General features: G+C 49.7%; 8 protein-coding genes across 8 annotated transcripts; 4 read left to right on the top strand and 4 right to left on the bottom strand.

Annotated features, from left to right (window-relative positions):
• Positions 1-183: 183 nt before the first annotated feature.
• Positions 184-2,398, top strand: F5147DRAFT_771320 (uncharacterized protein; the record flags this gene model as incomplete). Its single annotated transcript, XM_041441224.1, has 6 exons — positions 184-377; positions 413-890; positions 938-1,234; positions 1,291-1,469; positions 1,518-2,155; positions 2,202-2,398. 6 exons carry the CDS (start codon positions 184-186, stop codon positions 2,396-2,398), a joined length of 1,983 nt encoding a protein of 660 aa, XP_041295190.1.
• A 241-nt stretch (positions 2,399-2,639) lies between these two features.
• Positions 2,640-3,615, top strand: F5147DRAFT_771319 (uncharacterized protein; the record flags this gene model as incomplete). The annotated part of the gene is made up of 3 exons (XM_041441223.1): positions 2,640-2,744; positions 2,795-3,074; positions 3,122-3,615. The coding sequence occupies 3 exons, from the start codon at positions 2,640-2,642 to the stop codon at positions 3,613-3,615; spliced, it is 879 nt and encodes a 292-aa protein (XP_041295189.1).
• A 348-nt stretch (positions 3,616-3,963) lies between these two features.
• On the bottom strand, positions 3,964-4,531 carry F5147DRAFT_650905 (uncharacterized protein; the record flags this gene model as incomplete). Its single annotated transcript, XM_041433478.1, has 2 exons — positions 3,964-4,399; positions 4,497-4,531. The coding sequence occupies 2 exons, from the start codon at positions 4,529-4,531 to the stop codon at positions 3,964-3,966; spliced, it is 471 nt and encodes a 156-aa protein (XP_041295188.1).
• A 1,832-nt stretch (positions 4,532-6,363) lies between these two features.
• F5147DRAFT_650904 (uncharacterized protein) lies at positions 6,364-8,007 on the bottom strand (the record flags this gene model as incomplete). Its single annotated transcript, XM_041433477.1, has 8 exons — positions 6,364-6,466; positions 6,493-6,605; positions 6,746-6,856; positions 6,909-6,938; positions 7,002-7,031; positions 7,084-7,203; positions 7,249-7,809; positions 7,864-8,007. The coding sequence occupies 8 exons, from the start codon at positions 8,005-8,007 to the stop codon at positions 6,364-6,366; spliced, it is 1,212 nt and encodes a 403-aa protein (XP_041295187.1).
• Positions 8,008-10,395: 2,388 nt separating this feature from the next.
• F5147DRAFT_546986 (uncharacterized protein) lies at positions 10,396-10,671 on the bottom strand (the record flags this gene model as incomplete). The annotated part of the gene is made up of 1 exon (XM_041430337.1): positions 10,396-10,671. A coding segment is annotated over one exon (276 nt), but the record flags the coding sequence as incomplete, so codon positions are not given.
• Positions 10,672-11,692: 1,021 nt separating this feature from the next.
• On the bottom strand, positions 11,693-12,082 carry F5147DRAFT_771317 (uncharacterized protein; the record flags this gene model as incomplete). The annotated part of the gene is made up of 1 exon (XM_041441222.1): positions 11,693-12,082. The coding sequence occupies one exon, from the start codon at positions 12,080-12,082 to the stop codon at positions 11,693-11,695; it is 390 nt and encodes a 129-aa protein (XP_041295185.1).
• A 35-nt stretch (positions 12,083-12,117) lies between these two features.
• On the top strand, positions 12,118-12,965 carry F5147DRAFT_744554 (uncharacterized protein; the record flags this gene model as incomplete). Its single annotated transcript, XM_041439680.1, has 3 exons — positions 12,118-12,288; positions 12,400-12,518; positions 12,596-12,965. 3 exons carry the CDS (start codon positions 12,118-12,120, stop codon positions 12,963-12,965), a joined length of 660 nt encoding a protein of 219 aa, XP_041295184.1.
• Positions 12,966-12,967: 2 nt separating this feature from the next.
• On the top strand, positions 12,968-14,764 carry F5147DRAFT_650902 (uncharacterized protein; the record flags this gene model as incomplete). Its single annotated transcript, XM_041433476.1, has 4 exons — positions 12,968-13,544; positions 13,597-13,976; positions 14,118-14,433; positions 14,601-14,764. 4 exons carry the CDS (start codon positions 12,968-12,970, stop codon positions 14,762-14,764), a joined length of 1,437 nt encoding a protein of 478 aa, XP_041295183.1.

Here is a 14,764-nt window from a genome sequence, read left to right as displayed (position 1 = left end):
CCAGCAACCCCTACTAAGTCTCCCTCAAAGCAGGAATCTTATGGTATGCTTTACCATGGGGGAGATGACTTTTCAGGCAACCTTGGTGATCACATGGTGACTCCACTGCACCTGCCAAAGTCCCTGGTGAGCCATCCACCGATATCACCTCTATTTCACCACTGATCTGTATTCAGAGTCAAAATGACTATATACGTCAATGGGTCCCAAAGACCAAAGCATATCTTGACATACTCCTTGAAAGAGAAGTTCCATCAGATAGGTCATGTATCATCTGTGGGACAGATGGTGTCTATAAATGCCATGGATGCTTCGGTGAGCCTCTCTTTTGCACAAGTTGTTGCAGAACCCAGCACCAGAGGCTTCCCTTTCATCGGGTTAGCCAATGGACAGGCTCATTCTTTGAGGAAAGTTGCTTGGTCAAGAGTGGGATGGTGATCTGGCTCAGACATGGAGGAAATGCATGCCCATGGGATGATGATGTAGGGGAGTCAGCTCTGTTCACTACAGGGGAAGGAGATTCCGACGATACGGATGCCGAGAGCATATTGAATGAACCAAATGCCGAGCCAAGCACAAAGGAGGCCCATGACCTACCGACCGGCGTGCCGTTCATTAAGAACAACAAGGCCATGACAACAATAGTCGACAAGTCCGGAGTACATACCCACATCGTCAAGTATTGCACATGCCCAGAGGCCGACGCTGCCGATATACAGTTGTTTAACATGGGTTTGTTTCCGGTGTCATTCATAGAACCAAAGACGGCATTTACCTTCGATGTCTTGAATGACTTCTTACTCGACAACCTGGAGTGTGGGACTTCGGCAATGAATTATTACAGCAAGTTAAGGAGGATGACCACGAGCGTCTTTCCTCACTTGGTGACGGTGAGCTTTGTGGTGCACCATCTGCCATTTCATTAATTGTCATAAAGGACCGTTACTGGGAGCTCATGAGGGTGGCAAGACAATGGCGGAAGTTGAAGCTCCTGAAGTGGAATGGCTTCGGCCATGAGGACAAGGAAGTGAGACCTGGCGATCTAGCCCTCTTTTGTTCAGCATGTCCTCAGCCAGGAATTAATGTCACATTGCCTGCCGGAGGCACTGCTGAGGACATCGATGCTAACAATGGATCTGGTCGAGAGACTCCGAGTTGGTTATACACAAGATTGCTTGTCATGGACGGAAACTTCAAAGCCGAGCATCTTCATGCCACAAATCCCGCTGATGAAGTGTCTCTCATGGACGGTCGTGGCTTCATGGTCGGCGATGCCTTGTATTGTATAAGGAGCATTTGGCCATTGCCAAGGATGCCATGCAATGCTCGGAGTGCAACAACCACCACGCGGTAAATTTGGCAAATGCATCTCGTCACAGATTGGAGGCCACCGGCATTGGCGGATGTGCATGTGCGAGGCATGGTTGTTTTGTCCCGCACGCCATGGTAGATTTTCAGAAGGGAGAAAGGTGTGTACAATCACTTGGACCATGTGCGTTATCACCGACCATCAACAGACAGATGAATATGGATTATGCGCTGTGCGAGGCGTTGAAACTCAACACTGAGGGCATCCGCCGTGTATTGACTTTCTATGATGTGAACTGTCAGTATCATAAGCACCTCCAGGACCGCATCGCTGACAGTCCGTTGCTGAAGATGCATGACGAGCTGGAAATCACCCCCGGCATTGGACTATGGCATGTCCATGGCCATCAAGACAGCTACTATGTCAGATATGCTTCCAATTTCATACAAGGCGCAGCCAGGATTGACGGCGAGATCATGGAGACATTATGGGCACCATTAAATATAATCTCACTGGCGGCCCGTGGCATGGGAACTCCTCACCGAAAAGAATGCCTGGATTACCAAATGAATGATTGCAACTTCATGAAAATGATCAGAATGAGTGGGTGTCTCGTTTATTCTGTGCATGAATCTGACAGCAGAGACCATACAGGCAAATCGCTTTGCCGAAAATACAAGGAAGCTATGAAAGGGGTCGCCGACAGCAACATGGCATTTGAGCGGCTTGATGAGACTGCCGATGCCGATAAAGTCAAAGATTGGGAGGCCCAAGAGAGGTTGGCACATGAACAGTGGCGCCATGATTCAACAGCAATGGACATTTATGAAGTTCAACTGCGCAAAGGTATGTAGACTTCTCGTACGGACAGTCAGTTCTGATTCTTGCACAGCACCGACAAGAAAACAGCAAGAGTTAAGGTTGTTAACGGCGCAAGGCCGGCGGCCTGGCGACGTGCGCCGGAGAGGTGCGGCAACATGGCTGGCAGAGGGCCTTGCTATCGAGGAAGCCCAGGTCACGCTGCAGATTGATGTGAGAAAGCTCGGACATCGGGCAACAGATACTCAGCGATTGGCGATTGGTCGCTGATGGGATACTCTGCAACGGGATATCGATCGCTGGACGGCGGCCGGAGCAATAATTCTTGGCAAGGAATTAGGCAACAATGACATGCAGATCATGCAACCAGATCTGTTAATACTTCAAGAAGACACTGAAGAAGATATGGACGCCAAGCTTAGAGTGTTTGAGCCGGAAAAGGGGGTGATTCCTTTGCCTTCCAATTTGGGGCTAGAGAAATGTGCGGCCCTCGGCATTGCTGATATTGCCGATGTCTCGCAAAACCGACTGGTATGTAGAGGTCACTACCGAGGACAAGATGGATGCCAATGAAGAGCGCGTTATCACAGTCGCGCCGAAGATGGGTACTAAGAAAGTAAGTTGCATCATATCGTTGTCACCTTCTCTGACTCCCCATCGGCACAGATCACCAACTTTTCAGGTGCCGTCTTGACGGAAGATGAGTTCGCCGATACTTCAGCGCCCACATGGGCTCCTCGCTGTGGCCAATGTGTGGCCCGCAATCTCATCTGCCATCAGGGCTTCAACAAGAATAATGGCCAGACATTGAAGGTTTGTGTGCTGTGCAGCCGCCTCAAGATTCGTTGCGGTGGGAAAGGCTCCAATCCTCCCTCAGCCAAAGGCAAGTCCTCGGCTGCCCGCCGAGCGTGTTCCCAGTCCCGGCGCCGCCCTTCGCCGATACAAGGTGAGATGATTTCTACAGCGCTGAAAACATACTAACTCCCAGTCTAGAAGATCCAGCTCCAGACGCCGGCCCATTGGTTGAGGAAGAGCCGGCGCCTCCTGCAACCCCGGCGGTTGCCAATCCCGAGTCGTCCCAAACGCAGGACGATCCCGAGGCCGCCGGCCCATCACCCATCTTGCCGCCATCCTGTGTCGCCCATGAACAGGAAATGGAAGCGCTGAAACTGGAAGTTGCCAGGCTTCATTCTACCATCGAAGTTCTGGTAGCTCAGGTGGTGGCAGGCGACCAGCTGCTACAAGCTGCATACACGCGCTTGGACGCGCAAGATAACCGCACCAATCTGCTCACCGGCAGGATCGCTGATATTTACCGCCTCGTCGATCTGCCTTCCTCGGCGCCCCCCATAGATATCGCCACTGATGAGTGTCATGACTTGGCTGCTGGTCCAGCCAATGACATGGAGGATTCGGCATGCTTGCCGATCGTCATCAAGACTCCTGAGGCGGAGGACTCTAATGTTTCTGGTGAGCCGGCAATGTAATTGCACAATACATGTTGTGCCGGCATAAATATGTTTCCCTTGTCATGTAATGTACAATACAATATATACCCACTGTAGTTTAGTGTACATAACAATTTTGTGTCTCAACAATTGTAAATATACCTGTGAATATGGATATCTGCCCACATCACCATGCTTGATTCACCGGCATTGTGACTGGCCGGTCATGTCCTGCCGGCAAGATTAGCTGTCAGCAGCATGTTCATTTCTTGCCTGTTCAATTATGCTTGGCCGCCGCGTACACTGCAATGCAATGAAAATTAAGCATGATATCGCTGCTATTCTGTTGGATTTACTGTCACATTCACCGGCATCACAGATTCGATTTCATGAAATTGTATCTCTACTCATTAGAAGGCCATGGTTACACCCCTGCTCATCAATTTCGGGATATGGTGTCACATGGGCCCACCCGTGTCTGCTGTGTACCTCACATAGGCCAACTCTATCGATCTGGCGTGCATCAGCCCACTCCTGACACCAGAATACACCGCCGGGGCCCACCGGTATGCAGGGGAGCATCTGTATGAGCCCATGCGTATGAAGGGATGGAGTGGGCCCACTCGCTAGCAACAGCACAGCCGCCGGGCCAATGCCTAGTGTGCGAGTGATCCACCAGGCCTGTCCGCCCATCCCGTTGACTGAGATCGGGCCCAGTTCATGTATCAGATAACCGGCGGGCCCGCATTTTAGCAGCATGATGTATTGGCCCGGCCCACCCGTATCACCAGTATCATCTGTGCAGTTTCCCAGGCCCGCTCGCCTGTCCAGTTGATTGCCATTGAGCCCAGCCCATCTGTCCCATCACAGGCGGGCCCACCTGTGGGCATATTGAAATTGGCTCGGCCAGCCCTACACACCACGGAACTGGCCTGGGCCCACCCTTCCATGGCATGGAAGAGAAATGGGCCCAACCCACTTATCGGCTGATGGCAGGCCCACGCTACATGGACATACATCCTGCAGGCTCGGCCATTTCGATGCGACACGTCGTGGGCCCACCCAATCGTTAGAAGTCAGATGTGGGCCCACATGTATGACAGGACAGCGCATCAGGAGCACCCGCCAGACAACATCACCGATGCACGGTGACATTTCCAATAACTCGCCGGTTGTTAATTGCGATCTAGTCGTGATTCGCACCACTGTTTGCCTGGTTGAAAAATGCCCAATTGCTGGTGGTTGTGCTCATTCTAATTTTAGCAATAATTCCCACCCGCTGTTTGTAATGAATTTATCATATTGGGCGCCAGTGTAATTCATCACCGGTTGCAATGATGATAATTGCGCCAGATTTGACATGTCATTCTTGCCTGCCGGCAATCACATGCATGATCCTGGCGGTTGCACATCTTATTTGCATTCGCCGGCACAACTTGTGTTGTTCGCCGCCCCGTATTGCGCTGGTGATCCTGTAGACAGACCTGAAATACATGGGCCCACTCGAAACTCTAGGGGAAATACCTTTCCAGTGTACGATGGGCCCACCTCTAATACAATGTATGCCCATATAGACTCATGTGGGCCCACTGCAACATTTCAATGAATATGTGCAGTAGGCCTACTCATAATCATGGGTTACATGGCATACACAGGCCCATGGTGGGCTGGCCCATGTCACTCGGAAGAAATGTCAAGGTGGGCTGACCATGTTTACAGGGTTAGGTCACTGAAGGGGCTCTCTCATGGAGGTGTTGCAGGGTATCAATCTTATCATCCTGCTCCTGCACACGAGCCTCGAGAATGGCGATGTGAGCTGCACCATCCTGAATAGCGATTGCCATGGAATGGAGATCTGGCATGGGAACATCAAGTGCTGCATGAGGCACTGCGAAGCTCAAAGACGGAACAGCTAAGTAAAAAATAAGGTCAGCTGGTCATTAAAAGTTTGGGTGACTTATGAGCTGGCGCAGGTGCAGGTGCAGGTGCAGGTGTCTTCTTGGCAGTGATGGTCTTGCTGCGACCACGTGACTGCACCTGGGGTGTAGTCGCAGCAGGGATGGCCGGAGTGCGGGATGGGCCATGAGATTGACTACGAGTTCGGGCCCTTGACTGCGAGGGAGATGGAGCATTGGATGGAGCAGGGGCAGGTGTCTTGGAACGCGTCCGACCGGTGGTAGACTTCCCTCGGGTGCGTTTGGGCTGGGATCCCAGAGATGCAGGGTTGCATTTGATCTTCTTGGTGGAGCAGTGGATGCAAGACAAGCAGGGGTGGCTGTTACAGGGATCTGTAACACCTACTAGAGCCCCAGCTCTCCCTACGCCTGCCCCCGCTCTGCTAGACTCCCCGCGCGGCGGTGCGCCGCCTACGCCTAGAAAGACAGCGGTCTGGACCGCTATGACCCCGCCTCATGGCGCTATGACCCCGCCTGATGCTATGACCCCGCCCCTGGCCTAGACGGCCTTGTACCTGTTCCATGGAGGCTGTACGCCTCTTGGACACCCTAGATCAGCGCATGTATACAGCATGTCGCTTCATGAAGATCCGGAGCGCCCTTGGCGCCTCATGTATGAAGACCCGGAGCGCTTGGCGCTTCCTGTACCTATGCGCAGCTGCACTTGGCGCTGCATGTATGATCAGAGGTTAAGCCTCATGTATACTATCTCTCCTCATGTCTGGTTATCTTAGATTACCGATATACTATAGATTACAGACTGAGCTTGAACACTTACTTATACTATGTATAAGTAGACACATTGTTGTAGATTATACTTCACTTTAATCTACTAGGTTCTACCAAGAACTTGCTCATCTAAGCCTAACAAGCTTCCTTGTGTGAGACCGCACTTCATCGTCGTCCCCGTACGACTTTGCACGTATCCGCTAGCCCTGCATCTCGACGAGCGCCGTCTTACCGAGATCGCCGGAGGAATCCTTGACGTTCCGTCAAGGCTAGACCACGCTCAGCTTCAGTAGAGTCACTCGACTCGTCGCTGAGAAGAACTATCCTAGTTCCCACTACGCCGACCTACAGTCGACGTAACAGTGGCCGGACCTCTTGTCCAAATGAGTTGCGCAGGGCCAATCCTCCTTTATGCAATAATGGCAGGGGTTGTTCTGTGGGATCCGTTAGTGGATGGACTAAGGGGAATTAAATGGAGTACTCACTGGGCCGGAAATGGTGATATCAAATGTGGGATTGGCCAGGGGTTCACCATCCGAAGTGCTGGAAGTACCATCAGAGGACTTGACGACTTCTGGACAACTGCCGGAGGTTGCCTGATAAATTGTTAGTATAAATGTGAGTTCTGGGCGAACTGCTAAGACTTACTGGAGCCTCCAGTCGACTGATGGGAGATGTCTAATGCAATTGGCATGAGTGAAAATGATACATGTGAGTTCCGGACATGTCCAAAAGACTCACCATGACCTCCGGACGACTGCCGGCAGTCAGCTGTGGACGCATGAGCATATATTTGAGTTCCGGACAAATAAATCAGACTTACTGAAGCAGGCCCAAATGATTGCTTCTTGGGGGAACCAGGTGACCGAGGCAACTGGGGCGTCCTTACAACAATGGTGGAGAGCTGGGGAAGGACGACCTCCGGCACTCCACGCAAAATCAGCTGCAACAAATTGAGAGCATGACACAAATGAGCCAGACCACATACCTGAACAATTGTTTCTTCATCATCTTCCAACTCCACAAACGGCTTCGACTTGGCGAGTCGAGTTGACTTGACGCACTTGCGACCCTTCATCGCTGACTTCAGAGGTTGGGAGGAGTGTCCAGAAATCATGGGAGACTTCCTCTTGCTGCTCCCTCCGACTTCCGGCTCAAGGTCAACAGCAACCACCTTACCTTTTCCTTTGTCCTGGAACTCGGAGGTCGTCTCGCCGGATGAACCAGCGATGTTGCCAGCGATGACGGGAGGGGAGGGAAGGACAGGTGCAGGGGAAGGGACAGGTGGAGACGGAAGGTTGACAGTCAGTGGGCCAGTGGAAGGATTAGGAACAACAGGGAGATCACAGGAATTGTCACCCAACGCCTCCCAGGCATGAACCTGCTTGTGCCAGGCGTGTCTCGACACCTGGGGGTCATTATGGCCAATGCTGTGCCAGTCGGGCAACACCCGGGGAGTGCTGGAATGCACCCTCATCAGCTCCTTAGAACAGGAAGCCACAATGCCAGGGATGTAATCCCCTTTCTCCTGCGCCTGGATGATGTCACCCTACCCGGATATTAGAAACATTAATGGTAAAATAATTTAATGAGTGCTACTTACCAAAAGAGTGGTGACCTGTTTTGTCAGAGCAAGGTGGACGTCCACTGTGCCGGCCGGGATGTGCCGAGCGCCGGCAATGATGCCCACAAGCTGAGCAGTGGATGCCTTGAGGCCGGCCAATGAGGATTGAACTGGAGTAGACATTTGGATTGAGTGAGAATGTCGAAAGCAGGGTGAAATCTTTTATCACTAGGATGAAGTTTCAAAGAAACAATACAATTGAAGGACAATGTTGAAAATCGTTGATTGTTTGTCTTTGTTTGATTGTGGTTCAACTTTCGGCAATCACCGGCCATGTGTTGAACTTCAAAGTTATCAGTTATCAATCAGTTCATCAGCTCATCAGATATCATGAGCTCTCAACCTGGGGTCAGATTTCATGACCCTCCGGTCACTGAATGCACCTCAATGGATGTGGATGAGTCCTCCAAGTCCTGGATGTCCCTTGGTATGTTTTGTTTTTGTGATTTCATTCAATTGATCGGACATGTTATAGATGTGGTCTGGAGGATACCTTGATTGAGTCTGATGATGCTCCGGCTGTACCTGATTTACCAATGACTGGTGAGTTTATTCTTTCCATCTCATGTTCATTTTTCATGGCATTTCCCAAGTGAATAAATCGACTCCTGAACCTCATCTGGCCAGTCCGGCTGTACCAGAGGCACCCATACCTTGTACATGTATTCATATCATGTCATGTGTTCTATTCATGTTATCTCCCAAGCGAATTCAGCAACTCCCGAATGTCAATCGCCTGAGCTGGCACTCAACAATGAAGCACTGAGTGCCATGGTTAGGGAGTTCATGCCAATCGGATCTTATGATCAAACCAAAAGTAAGTATACAACAGTTGATTATTTATCTCTGCTAATTTTCTGCAAGTTCAAACAATTGTAGATCGCCTGGGTGATTACCAACAGCGTCATGGATATCTTCCTGACCCTACAGTAGCACAACTTCTTGAGGCTGACAGACCATTCAGGATGGCATGGGCTGAAACATGCAACAAACTCCGGAGGATGCAAAGGGTAAGGGAGTCAACCTCCGAAATGCTGAAGATATTAGATACCCTCATTGACTTCTTTGAGGACTCAAGTAACATGTAAATATCAATCAATGTCTGATAGTAGACACATTGCAGTATACTTTACCTACTCAGTACTTGGTGCCTGGTGTTCGGTGCTCGGTACTCGGTACTCGTGGTTCGGTACTTGGGGTTCAGTACTCAGGGTTCGGTACTCGGGCCTTGGTACTCGATATTTGGGATTTGGGATTCGGTCGTTGGTACTTTGACATATACACAATAACACATATGACAGTACACATGAGGGCAGGAAGATATATCTACATTAAGTGCATCCCCGTGCTCTGGTTACTCTAGGTGTACTGTCTACTGGCATTTGCAACTTACTCCGGGTCGTCCTCGTGGATGGTTCAACCGTGACTTTCTTGCCCCGCCTCCTTTTTGGTGCTGGCAGCGTGATACTCTCTTCCATTTCAACATCATCTCTAACCTCGCCGGTTGCATCTTCAGTTAACCCAGCAAGGAGGTCGCCCATTTGTGATGTCAGTAATGCACCTTTTTTGGCTGGTTTGGCTGGGTGAGGCTTTGGAATTGCACGTGGGACTGCCATCCCTTTGGGTGTAGGACCTCCTGTCCTGGGTTTCTTCAGCAGATGTCTCCCGTCAGCCAAGTCATCATCCACATCATCCTCCATATGATGAGTGGCACTCTTCTTATCACTCTCGGCTTCTGTCGACGAATCCCGAGGCCTTCGGATGGTAACCATCTGCTGCTTTCTCACTATACGAGTCTGAGGAGAGGGCGACTTGCCGGATATGACAGATGGTACCATGTCCCCATCTTTGTTCTTCCATGCTTTGAACAGAAATGTGAGACCTTCGCCTGTTTCCTGCCAAGCACGCCAAAAATGGAGCAAGGCAGTCATGTCTCAATTTTGCAGCTTGGAAGGCTCCTTCAAGTCAACATCCACTGGAAGATACGTCCGGGCCACGAAGTCATCCTGACTTTGTATGATGGCACTCCATGGCACAACCGCCTTGTCCTTCCTGGAACATATCCCTGTATCCATGCATTGAACAATTTGTCGGATGATGCAACGAGAAACTCACGATAGTGCAATGTAAGGAAGGCCCTCACTATGGCCTTCTTCTCCTCAAGTTTCGTGTCTGTGATGTCAGGAAGGAATGGCATACCTTCCCCGTCCATTTTGAGTTCAAAAGCTGGTTTTCGAATTCTTTTTCGACCTCCCTTGACCTGACGTCCTCCATCCCGTGCCCCGGCACCTATCATCATGATGCTCAACATGTTCAATCTGGTATACATGGTTCAAACACTCACCGAACTGTTCCTGCACATACTCCTGCCACACTGGCTCAATGTCCTCCCAGTCCTTATCTTCATGAAGCTGTCCCCATCTCCTAAGGCCTCATTATCATCATGCCTGCATGAATATTTTGAGATGAAAGATCTGTGTCAATGGGTAAATGTACTCACATCCCGAACAGCACCTCTCCCTTTTCATTCTTCCAAGCTGACATCACAAAAACTCTCATCCCACATTGCCTCCACATCTCATTCGAAAAGTGCTCCATATATGCCGGACCCTTCTTACGAGTGACTTGTGCTTGTATCTCCAGAGGCGGACAGTTGTTGGACCACTCTTCCACTGTTTCTTTCGCCTTCTCCAACTTGTCGTCGTCCAATTCAGCCATGACTCTCTTCACCACCGCCTGATAATGTTTGAACATACCAGAATCTCCTGGCTTTACCCTGGACTCATCCTCAATCCTCTTCAGTACCTCTTCGCATTTCTGCTGGTAGACCACCATCCTGGGCATCCATTTCCTCCCATACTTGATGGTGTCCTTCCTTTCCTTCTTTTTCTTGTTGTTGAACAACCAAGTCTTGTACACCTAAGAGTTGATGAAAGAATGTGATGTTGAAAATTTAGTTTTTCAACACAACAAAGAAGCATCACCTGCTTCCTCTTTTTCCATTGTTTTTGGTCCACCTTAGGAGCAAACAACCTGGCCACCCTTGCTATGGCAGTGAAAATCCCTCACTTCTCACTCCTTTTGGCTGCAGTCCACTCAGGAAGGTAGTTCTTCAACTCCAAAATCTCCTTGTCCGTGAGCTTCTGCGACTGTGGTTGATGCGCCCTGTGTCTTCCGGAAGTCATGTTGGTGGAATGACCTGTTCTTGCCATAGTGAATCAGAATGCAGAACGGGCTGAGGATTTGCAAGGTGGAAGTATTAATGAATTGTGCGAAGTTGAACTTTGAGCAAAGCCTAATGATCAGTTAATCGGCCCATATTGGACGCGAAGCCATTAATGGAAATAAATTTGTAATGAGCCAACAGGACTGCACAGCATCATATTGCAATAACAATTCATTACACTTGAGCTGATGCCTTGCTTGCAACATTAGTAAACAAGATGAAGATAGGTAGATGCACCCCAGTGCAAAAATCTCACAGGGTGGAAGCAAGGGGCAGCAAAGGTAGGAAGACTTGGGTCAAGGTCCCACTTGCAAGCACAAGGCTGACATGCCTACAGGTCCATGCCTAGCTCTCCCCCAGAATCACCAACAATTCAGCCTGTTGAAGCACCACCTCCTTGGGAAGACTTTCCTGACAATACTTACAAGCAGGATCAAGGCTCATTTGAGCCTTTGCAACTTTCAAAAACCATGGCAAGTTCATGTACAATGTTGGAGTGTCATTCAAACTATGGCTAAGCATTCAAAAATACAGAGTCAAAATGACTACCTCAGGCAATGGCTGCCAAGGCAGGAATCATATCTACATCACCTCCTTGATCGAAAAGCTCCACCAGAAGACAGGAGATGCATCATCTGCAAACAGGATGGGGTGTACAAATGTCAAGATTGTCTTGGCGAGCCACTCTATTGCACGGGCTGTTGCAGGAGTCAACATCATAGCAATCCTTTCCACTGGATAAGTCAATGGAATGGGCGATTCTTCGAGCGGAGTTGTCTCGCTCATGTGGGACTCATCATACACCTTGGCCATGATGGCAAACAATGTCCAGCGGTCACAGATCGGTGGAACTTGTTCGAAGAAGATGAACCTGAAGACCTGCTCGAGCCTGAAGATCTGCCATTTGTGTCTGGACCTGAGTTCCAGCTGAAGGAAAACACCATGGTCATCGTCAACAAGTCCGGAGTTCATCGCCTGGAGGTTGATGCTGTGATTGTCCGAATGCCATGAGTCCGGACATTCAAATGTTTCGACACAGATTTTTCCCTGCATCTTTCAACAGGCCGAAGACTGTGTTCACCTTCAGAGTGCTCAATAATTTTCTACTGGACAGCCTTGAATGTGGCACCTCGGCGATGAACTATTACAGCAAGCTCTGGCGAATGACCCTCGAGCATGTTTCCACACCTTGTTCCGGTAATGCCTTACCCTCTTCATCTACTGGACATCATATTGACAAAGCACATGGCAAGGACCGATACAGAGAGCTCATGAGGGTCGCTTGACAGTGGAGGCAGTTGAAGACAATGAGATGGCATGGCTTTGGCCATCATTCTGATAACCCGAGCACAGGAGAACTCGCATTATTTTGCCCCACATGTCCTCAGCCTGGTATTAATGTGCTGTTGTCAGAGGATGAATCGCTTGATGAGTGAGTCCTGTTCGCAACCAATGTGGCCTCCACAATAATATGAGCGCTCCAAGCTGGAAATACACCCGGTCATTTGTGATGGACGGAAATTTCAAAGCCGAACATCTGCATCCCATTAAGCTATTCAATGAAGTTTGGCTGTCCGATGGGCTTGGATTCATGGTAGGAAAGGACAGGTATAAAATGCATCTGGCAGAGGCTGCTGACACAGTGGAAAAATCAAGCTGCAACAACCACCAGGCAGTAAATCAAGCTAATGCTGCTCGGCACAAGCTGGAGTCCACTGGTATCGGGGGAGTTGCCTGTGTCCGACATGGTTGCTTTGTCCCTCACTCCATGGTGGATTTTCAGAAAGGCAAAAGGCAAGCCACATGCACCATTCCACATTCACGAGTTAACCATGCGTCACTTGCAGACAAATGAACATGGACTATACCCTTTGCGAGGCTTCCCAGCACAACATGGAAGGCATCACCAGGGCCGTCACCTTCTACGATATCAACTGTCAATACAACAAACACTTTCGGGTTCGGGTGGATCGAAGTCAATTTCTAGAAATGGCACCACAACTAACCATCATTCCCGGAATTGGGTTGTGGCATGTTCATGGCCATCAGGACAGCTGCTATGTCCAATATGCGTCTAACTTTATTGAAGGCATTGGTTGGATTGATGGAGAGATCATGGAGATGCTATGGGCACAGCTCAATCTGATTTCCCCTGCTGCTCGGGGAATGTCATCTCCGCACCGAAAGGAATGCCTTGATTATCAGATGAATGACTCCAATTTCTGCAAGATGATTCGCATGAAAAGGACTCTATGCCGGAAATACAAGCTGGCGAGGAATGGCATCTCGGAAAGTGGAAAGGCATTCGACAGACTCAATGAAGCAGCACCCGCACATTTGAAGACAGAATGGTTAGCCAGGGAGAGGATAGCTCAGTCAAGCAGATTGAATGATCCTGCGGCGATGGATGAATATGAGATCAATATAAAAAAGGGTACATTGAGTTCCATTATCTCCATCGAGGTCCAAATTAATATTGCACTCAGCACCGAGCAAAAAGGAGATCGAGCTTAGATTATTAGAGGAGGGTAACGCCCGCAATGCAGCACCCTGTCGCAGATCTGTGGCGACATGGATATCAATGGGGTTGGCAATTGAAGAGGCTCAGATTGCATTGCTTATCGAGGTCCGAAGAATCGGAAGAAGATCCATGGAGACACAGAGATTAGACATCACCCGTCAACACAATCGGCTCCAAGGCCAGATAGATGGATTCACTCGGTCTGCTCTAACACATCTCAGGGAGGGATTTGATGCAGATGATGAACCTGACGACTTGAACGTAGACATTCTCGATGATCTCGATGATGACCCGGCAGATTTCACAGAGACATCTCATACATGGACAAACTCTCCCGAGCTCACTGTAATCCCATTGCCATCAAACCTGGGGGTCGATTGATGCAGACGATGCATGGCAGAGGATCTGATTCCCCTGGAGATGTCGCTTTGTGAAGGGCAGGCCAATGATGCCCTTCACAATCTCCACATTTACCTGTGCAACAAGGCCATCCTGTTCCGAACAACTGTTAGGCAGGCCAAATCCCAGGCCCTGAAAACTCGAGCTTGGTCCCAGGTGATGTTGGTGCAGCAGGCAGTCTCCCTCCATGCCAGCATATATACAAAGACCAGGAAGCAAATGATGAAACTTGAGCCGGGGCAAGACCAGCTTCAGAAATACAAACCCCTGCTTCGCGAGCAACTCAAAATCAGCACTGCAGTGGGCGACCCAAATGCCCAAGGTCAACGAAATGAATCTTTGGCTTGGTTTTGGTCTGTTGAAGTCAACCTCAGGGGTCCCGATCAATCATGGAATGAGGAATGTGAGTTCCTGCTTGCATGTCATATCCTGCGGTTACGTGACGGGACCCATCCCAAGTTTACCGAGTCCATTGGCTGTGGGCAAAGGCACTACGGGATTGATGGAGGGAAGAAATGATATTGGTCAAATTGGAGATGGATTGGACATGTAACTTCTTTTTGTGGAAAGCAACCCAATGGGGCAACCACATGCAGGAATCATTGGAGAAATGCCTTCCAGGTCATGGATGCTATGCCGGAAGGCAATCCCAAATGTATTCATTGCTTGCACAGGATGCACAGGCAGCTTTTCAAGACCTACAGAATGTGTTGATAGAGGCTGGAGATGAATGA

Source organism: Suillus discolor, assembly GCF_016758755.1.
Source record: "Suillus discolor strain FC423 chromosome Unknown F5147scaffold_15, whole genome shotgun sequence".
Taxonomy (NCBI): Eukaryota; Fungi; Basidiomycota; class Agaricomycetes; order Boletales; family Suillaceae; genus Suillus; species Suillus discolor.
The sequence above is the reverse complement of the archived record's forward strand: the minus strand, read 5'-3'. Positions and strand labels throughout refer to the sequence as shown.